The sequence below is a fragment of the Myotis davidii genome, unplaced genomic scaffold (assembly GCF_000327345.1).
Source record: "Myotis davidii unplaced genomic scaffold, ASM32734v1 scaffold453, whole genome shotgun sequence".
In the NCBI taxonomy this organism is placed as follows: domain Eukaryota; kingdom Metazoa; phylum Chordata; class Mammalia; order Chiroptera; family Vespertilionidae; genus Myotis; species Myotis davidii.
This window is the reverse complement of record NW_006285234.1, coordinates 2,379,849-2,392,706: the sequence shown is the minus strand read 5'-3', so window position 1 is coordinate 2,392,706 and position 12,858 is coordinate 2,379,849. Positions and strand designations below refer to the sequence as shown.

General features: G+C 46.5%; 1 protein-coding gene across 1 annotated transcript in view; it reads left to right on the top strand.

Annotated features, from left to right (window-relative positions):
- The window catches only part of HYDIN (HYDIN, axonemal central pair apparatus protein), a 361,269-nt gene that overhangs the window by 227,541 nt on the left and 120,870 nt on the right, over positions 1-12,858 (top strand). Inside the window, exons 25-29 of the mRNA XM_015558788.1 lie at positions 1,285-1,366; positions 4,181-4,390; positions 6,617-6,754; positions 7,931-8,108; positions 9,948-10,072. Of these exons, the coding sequence (XP_015414274.1) occupies positions 1,285-1,366; positions 4,181-4,390; positions 6,617-6,754; positions 7,931-8,108; positions 9,948-10,072 (733 nt within the window). The remainder of the gene's footprint in view (positions 1-1,284; positions 1,367-4,180; positions 4,391-6,616; positions 6,755-7,930; positions 8,109-9,947; positions 10,073-12,858) is intronic.

The window sequence follows — 12,858 nt, the reverse complement described above, 5'->3', positions numbered from 1 at the left end:
ATGAGTCTCATCATTGATGTTTCTATCTCTCTCTCCCTCTCCCTCTGTGAAATCAATAGATATAGATATAGATATAGATATAGATATAGATATAGATATAGATATAGATATATAGATACTTAAAGCTGGAAACAGCTGAGGTGTCTGTCAATAAGAAAATGGATAAACACACTAGTCAGCTATTACTGCTCAGTGATTAAAAGAACAGACTACTGCTCTGGCAACAACATCTGTGAATCTAAAAGCATCCCAGTGTTCTGCCCAGCCAGTGTGGCTCAGTGGTTGATCATCAACCTGTGAACAAGGGGGTCATGGTTCGATTCCAGACTGGGAAGGGTGGTCAGCAGACTTTTAGGAGAAAGTGAAAGTCAGCTAAGATTTGAGCAAGTCCCTTCTAGGCCTGCTGGTCTGGGATTTGGAATCAAGAGCTCACCCAGGCTCTGACTTGCACCTGCTGGTGTGACGGTGACTTCCCTGTGAGTTTGTAGATTGTGATGAGGCTGAGGAAGCCCAACCATACCCTCCTGTCCCAGATGGAGTCCATCCGGGGCCTCAGCCTCCGCCAGCTCGCCAGCGGTCTCCGCGATAGAATCCCCTGAGATTGATCTAAGTGATTTTGTTAAGTAAGTGCAAAGCCAGAATGGAATTTTTTAAAATAGCATTCTTCTCTCCGCACTTACTTACATTCTCAAACTCATCCCTCATGTATTCAACCAACCACTCACCAGCCCACAGTTTAACGAGCGCCTTCCGTGTGTCAGGCCCTAGACTAGAAGTCACCTCTGCTCTTAGGAGGCCATACATCGCCTCCTGGGTCCTGGGGGACTGAGCCCTTCCTACCATGGTGCCCTCTCCATCTGCCCACGGCCTACCGCCAGGGTCAGGTCAAGGTTAGCAAGCAGAAAGGGATATGACAACTGGTCAAGCTTCACATCCTCACAATAAAATGCTCCAATAAATGATGCAGCTTAACATTGAGCACAGGGGACACATCCAGATTACCCGAAGGATGGCCAGAGCCCCAAGGCCTCCTGGAGCTTTTTATAAGGTGGAACACAGACTTGATAGGCCGGGAAAGAGGGGTTGGGCCTACAAGAAGTCGATCAGTCCGGTGCCCTACCCTGCTTGCCTGGGGCAGGGAGTGGCAGAGTGCTGCTCTTTGAGAAAGGCGTCCTGGAGTGAGCGCCCACTTGTCCGGGGCACAGTGGTGGAGGGAGGAAGATGGGGTTACCGTGTTGTGATGACTGGCACAGCAGTGATTCTCTACATTTCATTCACTCCCAGGACTACCCTTGTAGATGAAGATACTGCGTCTGAAGAAGGAGAACCCAGAAGAGCAGAAGCGCCCAAGCTGATCAACTCAGATGTACGGTTTCCTTTGCCTGGGGCGGGTTGGCAGGTCGAGGGCCCTTTCTGTCAAACAGAGGCAGAAGCAGATCCAGGAGCAGAGTGGCGAGGGGGCGCTGGGGTTTGGCTGTGACGAGGCTGCGAAACTTTATCCGGGTCACCTCCCCAACCAAACACCCACAGAGCCACGACCTCAGTGAGAGCCCAGACACCTCCGCCAGCAAATGTTCTCTCTGATGGAAAAGCCAGTGACCTCTGAACCTGAGTGACCTCGTGCTCTTCCCAGCCCCTAGATGAGCCTAGAAGAGGAGAAATATTTTCCTCGGTGATTTCACAGTAACAAGAAAGAGGAAATCAGGGGATTTTACATAGTCATACCCCTAAATTCTCCTAGGATAATGACTCAAGCAAATCATTGGCGATGCATAGATTTGCATACAAAGATGTTGGTTATAACACTTTAGAAATAGCAAAAATTGGAAAAATAAATGATTGTGTGTCCATGAGGATAGACGACTGTGGTGGCAGAGTGGGGGTCAGCAAGCATTGCCACCCTCTGTAAGTAGGAGAGTGAGTCGGCACTACCTCGTGACATACGATTTGGCAGGAGTATCAGAATTTAAAATGCACACTTCCTCTGTGGGCATATTATTCTCCAGACACACCTTTACATTTACATCCAGACATGTAATTGTTCTCGTACGTTGCAGCGCTGTTGGTAAAAGCAAGAAAAATTGCAACGGCTCCATAATACGAGACCAGTTGAATAAACTCAATTACGTCTGCAGAAGAATTATACTATGAAATTCTTTTGCAGAAAATGAGAAAGTTTTTTATATATTGACTTGGAGCAATCTCTGATATGTTAAGTAAAAAACACTACATGTTCTATTTTTGTTGTTGGTATTCCTCAGCTGAGGGTATTTTTCCATCGATTTTTAGAAATAGAGAAAGGGAGGGAGAGAGAGAAACATCGATGTGACAGAGATACATTGATTGGTTGCCTCCCGCACATGCTCTGACCAGGCCGGGGATCGAGCCTGCAACTGAGGTTCGTAGGTGCACTTGACCAGAATAGAACCTGGGACCCTTCAGTCCATGGGCTGATGCTCTCTAGCCACTGAGCCAAACCAGCAAGGCCATTTTAAAAAAATTATTTTAAGTGATTCTTGTGAAGAATATTTAGTTACATGGGGAAGCAGCATTCATAATGTCCACTGAAAACTCAGAATATAAATATATATACAAATATACACATATATATTCATATATCTACAGTATAATCTCATGGCTGATTTGTATTTCCCTATTTGAATGTTTCTGTATTTTTCAGATATTTTAGAATGAGTATGTGTTTGTATATAAAACACTTGTCTTTGAAATGTTAATTTTTTTTCTATGGCGAAAGATGTTTGTCAGAGGAAACTCAAGAAGACAGAAAATTGAAAGCAAAAATCCTCAAAATCCCACCATTTATAGAAAAATATTATTGAAATTTTAGCAAACAGCTTCCCAGATATATCTATTTGCATATGCAAATCTCTGAATGAATTCACACATGCTCACATCTTCCAGGGTGATACAATGGCATATCTCATTTTACAGAAATGGAACCGCTTCTTCACTCAGAAATCTGTTGTGCACATTATTTCTAGTCCATAAATACACATTGCATCATCCTTCATGAGTACCACACACACTTCATTTAAAGTGATCCCTTATTACTAGGCATTTAATTGGCTTCCAAAGTCTTGCTACTTTAAATAACGCTGCTACTTTAAATAACCTGTACATACATTTTGGACAATTGTCCAATTATCTCCATAGAAAAAAAAGTGTATTACAGGCATACTTCAGAGATATAGCAGTTCTTTCCAGACCACCACAATAAAGTAAATCTATTATATAAAAGCCAAGTGACCCAAACAACCGGTCACTATGACACACACTGTGACCAGCCAACCAGCCCGATCGGGGGCGGGGCCGATCAGCTGACCTCCTGCAGCCCCTCCCCCTGGCTGGCCCCACCCCGATCAGCCCCAATCGGGGCAGGCCAGCTGGGTCCGACCTGTGCACGAATTCATGCACCATGCACCGGGCCTCTAGTAAAAGTTATATTTACACTATAGTGTAATCTATTTAGTGTGCAATAGCATATGTATTAAAAGAAACGATATACATACCTTAATTAAAAATTACTTTGTTGCTAACAATTGTTAACCTCTCTGAGCCTTCAGGGAGTCATAATCTTTTTGCTGGTGGAGGGTCTTACCTTCAATTTGTAAAAAAAGCAAGCAATATCTGCAAAACACAACACGCGTAAGGCGCACTAAAACGAGATGTGCCTGTATTCTTAAAATATACACAACATGCTTCATTTTTCTTCGTGATGGGGAGGAGCACGTTGATGACCCCATAGTAACTGCTGGCTAACACCTCTAATTTTGAGGGATTAAAAGAGAACTCTGCTGAAATAGAGAGAATAGACCCAAACCAGAGCCAGCTGGAGTTTCGGGTATCCCTCTGGCTCTCCACACGGGAAGAGAGACTTTCCGTTGGGATAGAAGAAGTAGCATCTCGGGGGCACCAAAGTCATTTCACACTAACCCTTCTTACTGAGCAACCGGCTCAGTAAGATAAATAAATAAATCTTGCCAGAGCATTATGACCGCCATGACCAGCCTGTATTTTCAAGGTGCAGGGCTTGTCACCTGGCATGGAGTCAAACAAGTTAAAGTGAGGAAATGATCTGAAAATCGCCTGGACTTTAACTTACCTTTTGCCGGCTCTCCATCCCGATCGATGCTCTCATCTGGAATGACTTTCTCTGCAGGTGTTTGACATTCTGCCCCTCTATGGAGAGCTGCAGCCGTACAGCAGCGACCAGATAGCGTTCACCTTCTACGGACACTGTGACATCATCGCCCAGGCGACAGCTCTGTGCAAAGTAGAAGGAGGGCCCAACTATGAGGTAAAACTACGGGGAGAGACATCCATGGTCAGCTATTCCTTTGACACCAAGGACATCAACTATGGGCTACAGGTATTGCACCATCAGGAGGCTTTCTGCTTTTGTCTTAAACGTCAGTCATCATCCTCGTGCTCTGATCTCCCTGGGACCCCCCCCGATCATTATAGTCCCACCATCACCCCTATCCTTGACCTCCCATCTGCCTCCCACCCCCCAATCCTGGTCATCCTCCCACTGCCAACCGTTTGCCAAGTGTCTGCGCTTGCTTTTCTCACCGTCTCCTGAAATTCAGCATGTTAGACGCTAAAATGCGCATCTTCTCTCTCAATCCACAAGCTCATCCCACCCTCTCTGTTTCTCTCAATGACACGCTACCTTCTCAGCCCCTGGAGGTTACGGTCTCCACGGCATTTCCCCTGCACTCTCTCCTTCCCCTCCCCGCAGCCTTACAGCACCCATGGATTGCCGATTCCTCCAGCGGGACCCCTCTGAATGGATTTTCCTTCCCCACCGCCACTGTGGTTATGACACTGCAGAGTCCCATCAGGCCACGCCTAAATTATTACAGCAGTTTTTCTCAAACTGTAATGTGTGTACGAATCACCGGGGAATCTTGCTCAAGTACAGATTCTGATCCAGTAGATCCCGGGGGGGCGGGGGGAGGGCTGAGAATCAGCGCTTCTAACAAGCTCCCAAGTGATGCCTGTGCCGCTGGTCCCCGGACCCCAGGGAAGTGAGGGATTACAACCCATGCTTAGCTCCTACTGCTAACCCATTTCAACATCATTGCCGGACAGATTGTCCCCAAATTGCATGTTTATCCCATCAGTCCCTGAACAGTTAACCCAGCAGCGCTTGGGAAGGCCTCAGTAGATCGAGGAAATAGTATGGTTTTGTAGTCAGAAGAACTAGGATGTTATCCTGGTTTTACTTCCTAATGGGTCACCTTGGGCACATCAGCTAACCTCTCCAAACCTCAGTGTCCCTCATCTATACAACGGGAATGGGGTAGTGATGCCTGTCTCACCAAGTGGTTGTGGTTGCTTAAGTGACCGGTCAGTGCTGTGCTGGGCCAGAGAAGGCCTTCAATCATGAGTCCCTTCCTCTGTCGCCCATAACATAGCCACTGCAGGTACCTATATTGGGTAAGGTTATCCCAAGGCCCCCTATTACCTGCTGCCCCTTAAATTAAACTTTGTTCTTCATCACTCCCTGTTGTAGCTCTTCATTCATTTGGGGCCTAGCTGTTTTACCCCCTGGCCCTAATGCATCCCCTCCCTTCAGGCCTGCACACTTACTCTTAAATGATTCCACTCATCCTCTGCCCTGCAGCCCAGACTTACACACACTGTAAGGCCCAGCTCAGCTCCATCCCTCACTTGTCTTTCTCTTACTTGATATTCTCCAGGTACTAAAGTATAGTCTTTGCCATAATATAATGTACCTTCTAATTTTTGCTTTGGAGTAACTTCTAGTTAATTCAATGTCTTTACATCTTCTCTTCCCAATTAGACTTTGTGATATGTACTCAGAGACGATATTTCCTAGCAAATTTTAATGGGAATTGGATCCCCATAATATAGCTACTGCAGTTATAATTACTGAATCGCATATGTGTATGTGTGTCTATAGGTTAAAGATTGTGGCTAAAATCAAATCCACCCAACACCTTTTGAGACCTTTTTTATTGCACTGACCAAACAGAATTCTCTTTCATTCCTTATCTTCAGGGTCCTCCGGGCACTTGGTCCTGGCTCAGCTCAGAGTGTATTTTTTTAAAGCAGCTAGTCCTTGCCCTGTCTTGCCCTAAGGACCCCTAAGGTGGCCTTAGTTTGTGGTTATTGGACTTGCTGGTTAGTTGCTGAATTGTGTGAGCAAAATAATTCATGTCTGGCCTATTATTCCCATGTCTCGCCATATAAATAGAAAAGTTCATTCTAGAAAATTCTGAACAAATCTTTAAAAAAAAAGAAAGAAAAAGAAGCAAATCTTGGTTTGGTGTAGAAAAGCTGACTTTAAGATCCTCCAATGTGAGGTCTTTGTGGTGAAGGAACTGAAGGCCGGGGAGATGAGATGCTCACCCGACAGTCATGCTGACTTGTATGAGTTGTTAGGAGCACTCAGGTAGAGCTAGTCGGCACCTTTCTGTGATACTGCAATGAGGACCGGCAGCGTCTACATCCTGAGAAAGAAAATCCGTGCCTGAGAGGCATGTTTGTCAGCCACCTTGGTTAGGATGACGGCAGCATCCCAAAGGACGGTGACACAGGGGACACTGCTTTCCTCCTTCTCCTCAAGCTGTTCGACCGGATCACAGAGACCAAAGTCACACTGAAGAACACGGGGAAAGTCGGCTTCGAGTTCAGGGTGCTGACCAATGACCAGTCTTCGTCAGACAGCCTCCTGCCCGGAGTGCCACTCATCCTGCCTCTTTCGGTAAGTAGCCATGTGAGGGTGGTCAGAGGAGCCCCAATTCAAACCTTCAAGACAACCCAGAGCCAGGTCACGTGACACTAAACCAGTGGTTCTCAACCTTCTGGCCCTTTAAATACAGTTCCTCGTGTTGCGGTGACCCCCAACCATAAAATTATTTTCGTTGCTACTTCATAACTGTAATGTTGCTACTGTTATGAATCGTAATGTAAATATCTGATATGCAGGATGGTCTTAGGCGACCCCTGTGAAAGGGTTGTTCGACTGCCAAAGGGGTCGCGACCCTCAGGTTGAAAACCGCTGCACTAAATGTTCACGGCCAGGATTATGGGAGTGATATTTCTTAAAATTAAAATTAAAGAGCTCTCAGAAGCAGGAAAAATAAATCAACCCAAGCACTTCACTCATTTACTCAACAAGTATTGACTGAGTTCTGCATTCCCCAGGCACCATTCAAGCACCAGGGGTCCAATAGTGAAAAAGACAATACAACTCCATGGGTGTTTTTTTTCATAATTGTAAGATAGATTTTTCCTTTTTATTCTTTTGTTGTTGTTGATCCTCACCCAAGGATATTTTTTCCATTGATTTTTAGAAAGAGAGGAAGGGAGGGAGACAGAGAGAGAAACATTGATGTGAGAGAGACCCATCAATTGGTTGCCTTCTGCACACACACCCCAACCAGGGCCAGGGATGGAGCCCCCAACCAAGGTACACGCCCTTGACCAGAATCAAACCCAAGACCCTTCAGTCTTCAGGCTGAAGCTCAATCACTTGCCAGCTAGGGCAAGATAGTTTATTTCTATTTATGTCCTCACACTTCCCTTGTGGTTCCTTGAAGCTAAGGGCCTCCTGCCCATTGACTACAACAAGAGCAATTTTTTCATTAGCAGGTATGAAAACAACAGGAGGCTGCAATGGGCCAAATTGGTTTTCTAAGCAAATGGAGGAAGTAGTTTCTTGTACATTGTATGTGGATCTATCAGCTTTAAGGCACTTTTGTTGAAGTTTTTTCATCATGAAAATAATTTTCATCATGAAAATAAATCCTGGGGGAGGATTGTGAATGGAGAATCCCCAGCACCGTAGGCCCTTGGGGTTATCTAGTCCATCACACCACCAGAAGCAGGAGTCCATTGTACCAATTTGAATGTTCTCTCTGGTCTTTCTGCTGCACAGGGTTTTATCAGTTCACTTAAAGAGCAGGAGTTGAAGATTTACTACTTACCTGGAGTACCTGAGATCTTTCAAAGAAGTTTTCAGGTCCAGATCGCCCACCTGGACCCAGAGACTATCACACTGAGTGGAGAGGGAATCTTTCCTCGAATCTACATCGACCTCCCCAGAAACCTCAAAGGTATTGCTACCCGCTACCGTAGTTCCCCACGGGGGACAAAATATGCATTTTGCTTTGCTTGCTGGAATGTTGAAGGCTGCTGTCATCATTGTCTGGGCAGTCCCTACTCGTTCCCTCCTGTGTTATTCCTCCGCTGCAAGAAAGTCAAGAGTTGAAATTGACGTGGAGGCCTGAGTTCAGTGAGATAAGACGTGGCGCTGGCAGTCGCACATTAAGACCCCTGGTCAACTCTGCCATCACTGAGGCCTCAGGAAGTTGCTCTTCCAGCTGCCTTTTCTTCCAGCGCATGTTCCTTCCAACTGTAATCTCCCTCAGCATTGTCCTTCCCCAGTGGCACCCTCACAGGTGCCCACCGAGAACCTGAAGGTTGACTTTACTGCCCAGAGTACAGTTCTCAAAAAATAAACTGTGCTGAGAGGCAACCAAGGTTCTGGTCCCTTTTCGGTATTGCGGAGTTTGGAAGCTCATTGAGACTGTTGTTAATTGCCTGCCCACGTCTCTAGCCAAGACTTCCTGATAGCATCTGGCCTCCCTCGGTACCAGAATATTTCTGTCTTGACAGATCCAGAAGGTGATCCGCTCTTTTGGAGCCATAGACTCTGGTTCTTTCTTGCTGGACCAGAGGCCAGAGAAACTTCACTCTTCTCCGTGGAAACGTCACTCTTCATGAGTCCCTCTTCAAGCTCCTAAGCAGCTTCAGACTAAACCCTCACACCTCCGCCTTTCCTGCCACCCCACCCCGCAAAGTCACTAACTCAACTGTTGATGATCATCTATGACAGTGGTTCTCAACCTTCCTAATGCCACGACCCTTTAATACAGTTCCTCATGTTGCGGTGACCCCCAATTTCATTGTTACAAATTGAACATAATTAAAGCATCGTGATTAATCACAAAACAATATGTAATTATATATGTGTTTTCCGATGGTTTTAGGCGACCCCTGTGAAAGGGTCGTTCGACCCCCTAAGGGGTCGCGACCCACAGGTTGAGAACCGCTGATCTATGAAATCCTAATAGTCTGCTCCCTGGAAATATAAACACAAACATTAGCAAAACTAAGGCCATGTCGCATCCTAGCATCTAGAGTTCCAGCGGGCAGAAGGCAGCCCAAGTCCACATAGAATTGTCAGGAAGGAAGCTGAACACTGGGCAGCCAGCGGCCTCCTCTGGCAGCAGACGTGGTCAGGCCAGTGCAGGCTTTCAAATCATTGAAATCTGAGTACTGTTAGCTGGGCCTTCTGGGCTCCAGTTCCCCGCAGTCCCCCGGCTTCCCATCGCTTCCTAAAAGGCACTGTAATGACTTGCCTGCCTTGCACTGCTTCCTGGTGAACTTGGGGGTCTGAAACCACTCCACCACTTGCCTGCCCTCCCTGATTCTGGGGATTGTAGCTTAGTTAGTTGTCATTAAAGCAACTTGAGATTTAGTACACATGAAAACTAGTTGAAAAGGTGACCAGCTGCCTGGGTTTGTCCAGCCTGAGGGATTTCCCTAGTTGTGCAGCTGTGCCTGCTAGAACTGGGAATGTACCAGGTAAGCTGGGATCCAGGCGGTCAACCTACTAGTAAGACTGGCTTAGGATGTCACTGCCACCAGCTTCTTGAGAACCAGCTGGTCCTAAAGCATCATCGCATTAAAGTCAGTGAGGTCTCCGGCACAAACCCAGCTCGCTCACAAAATGACCTCGTCCTCTAAAGCAGAGAAAACATGGCAGAGGAGGCACCAAAAAAGTTCATTTCTCTCCTCACTTTATTTAACCTGAGCTAAGGGTCCATGTTCGGGACATAATTCATATATTTCTAACCATCCTGGTTTTCTTCTCCTCCCAATCCCCACAGGGAATGAAAAGTATGAAATCTTCTTGAATCAGGCCAGAGAAAACCTAGAAAACGAGTTAGACAAAGATGAGACATTGAATCACGCAGAGACCATTGAGGAAATGTCTGAGGATGAGCCTTTTAAGGTAAGACTAGCCTCACTTTGCACGGAATGTATGTGGCGTAAGGACAGTATGTGCAAAGGCCCAAGGGCAGGAAGGACATGGGAAGGAGGAAAAGGTATAGCAAAGATGGGGTGAGGTTAGAGAACCAAGAGGAGCCTGAAGAGATAGGCAGCCCGCTATTGAACCTATTGAGGGTTTTGAACTTCATTTTGAGGGCCCCAGGGAGGCACTGTGTTTCCACAGAGGCCGGGCATTATCGTATTTTGCATCTTTTATTTTAAATCTGCTGGAGTAATTCCAGAGGACAGGTGATGGTAGCATCAACAAAGCTGATGGAGAAGTGGGGAGAAGTGGGTGAATTCAAGGGAGAAAGTAGGGAGAAGTGGGTGAATTCAAGAAATATTTTGGAGGCAGGTTGGTCAGGGATTGATCGCATGTTGGAGTGAGGAGGAGGTGACTTCCAAGTGATGTGTTTGGATGACAACGTAAGGAGGGGACACTCCGAGAAGAAACTCAGGTTTGGGTGAAAGAGGAAGAAGGGAAATGAGTTCAAGTGGTTTATTATTTTATTACACCTGAGATTTCTGTGTATCCTCCAAGGAGCGGCATCCAATAGGGAGCTGGACCCACTGCCATGGACCTGGGGAGAGAGAGAAGTTGGAGAAAGTGGTGTGAGAGTTGTCAGATGGTCATTGTAATCACAGGAGATAGGGAGTTTCCCAGGGAGTGTACTGGGTGATGAGGGAAGAAGGGAAATTCAGAGTAAAGGCCTCAGGCACCCACCAGCAACGTGGGGGAGGGGGACAGCCAACGGGGTGCTGGGACAGTCAGGAGTGGGTGGTGCCTCTGAGGTGGGATCCAAGCCAAGAGGTCTCTTGAGGGAGGGAGGGACCCAGCTTGTAAATAAAGGTTGCCCTGCTGTGGGATAGAAAACAAAATCCCCAAATGTCCCCTCCCACCATTCCCTGAAACCCCTCTCTTCACCATCCGCTCCTGACCACGAAGGCTGCTTTCTCTCTCTGCCCTTCTTTTAAGAGGCAAATGTGCATGAGAACAGTGTCCTGAGGAAGGATGATGTATGCAGCTGAGAGAGCTTAGCTGGGGTTCTCCGATGGGGAAAAGGGGGATCACTAGGGAGACTGGGAGCCCCACAGGCCACCAGCAATTACTTATTTGCAGACACTGACAGTGAGCCTTAGTTCCAAGGATATAATCATAATTAACAACAACAGCTACCATTGAATGAACTTTTACACCACGCCTGTGCCATGCTACTGAGCTGCATTATTTCATTAAACCCTCCCACGGTGGGGGGAGGGGGTTAAGATGCCATTATCATCTTAATTTCACAGTTTTAGAGGACTCACGGAGGTGAAGTGCATTTCCAAGGCAAGAGCAGAGCTAGAGTTTGAATGCAGGCCTGTCCAGCGGACCCCGGCCTGCCTCAGGGCAGAGGTGCAGCTCCACCTGCTGCTGTCTTCCCAGGTGGCTCCTCATCAGAGCCTTAGCACGGTTATGTCTGGCGGTTCCTCCAGACGTGGGGTGGGGTTTCCGAGGATGTGATTGCAGGAGCAGAGCAAGCTAGTCCTCCTGCACAAGCCAGCGGTCAACTGACCACTAAGCGGCTCAGGAGCCAGGCATAGGGTGGGCTCTGCTGCTCTAGAATCAAGATGGCTGGGAATGCCTGGAGGTGAGGCAATCTCCTGCATACATCATCACGGCTCCCACATCTCCCTGTTGTCTCATTACAGGCCCCTTCACACAGTAACCTTTCCTGCTTGGCCCAGGCCTTCTGTTTTGGACCTTTCAGAACAGGATTTTCCAACCATTTTTCACTAGCACTCCCACCAAGACATCTTTTCCTAATACCCCATGAAATGCATATAGCGTGTGTAAAACCTAATCTCTTTGAATAGTTTGGTATTCCATTTTTTAATTTTTATGTTGAAGTGATTATAATTCACAGGAAGTTGAGAAAACTATTTTTCCCATCGGTAGCATCTTACATAACTGCAGTACAACATCAAAATCAGGAAACCGACATCCGTACCAGCTGCGGAGCTTACTCATCAATTTCATGTGCGCTGGTGTGTGGGCGTGGGGGGATGCGTTTGTGATTTTTTTCATGTGTAGATTTGTGTAAACCACCACCACAGAACTGCTCCTTCACCACAAGGATCCTTGTGCTTGTTGGGGAAACAGAATTAAACAAAATCTCCTTCCAAGACAGAAAATCTCTCCACAAAGATAGATGAAAAAGAAAATAAAACTTATTATTAAACCAGAAAGGGGTCTGTGTCACAGGCAGTTCACCAAGAGATTGCAATGACAGGAAGAAATCTCAGCCTCTTATATGTAGCTGAGCAGATGCAACCCGTTGCAGAAATGTTTTCAAGTAAAACAGTAACTAATCCTTAAGTAAGAACTATCACTTGTCCTCATTAGCAGACTTGGCAGCACCATTTGTCACACAGTTCATTCGAAAGTCACATGGTAATTGGAGTGACCATCTGGGTTAGCTAAGGAAACCAAACTTCTTGTGTTTTTATGACAGGGCCCTCTGACTTTAGGCTCCCACCCTCTCACAGAAACTGGGCGATAGAGCCCTAGCTGGTTTGGCTCAGTGGATAGAGCATTGGCCTGTGGACTTAAGGGTCCCAGGTTCGATTCCAGTCAAGGGCACATGCCCAGCTTCCTAAATCCTCAGTAGGGGGCATGCAGGAGGCAGCCTATCAATGATTTTCTCTCATCATTGATTCTCTCTCTCTCCCTCTCCCTTCCTATCTGAAGTCAATAAAATATATTTT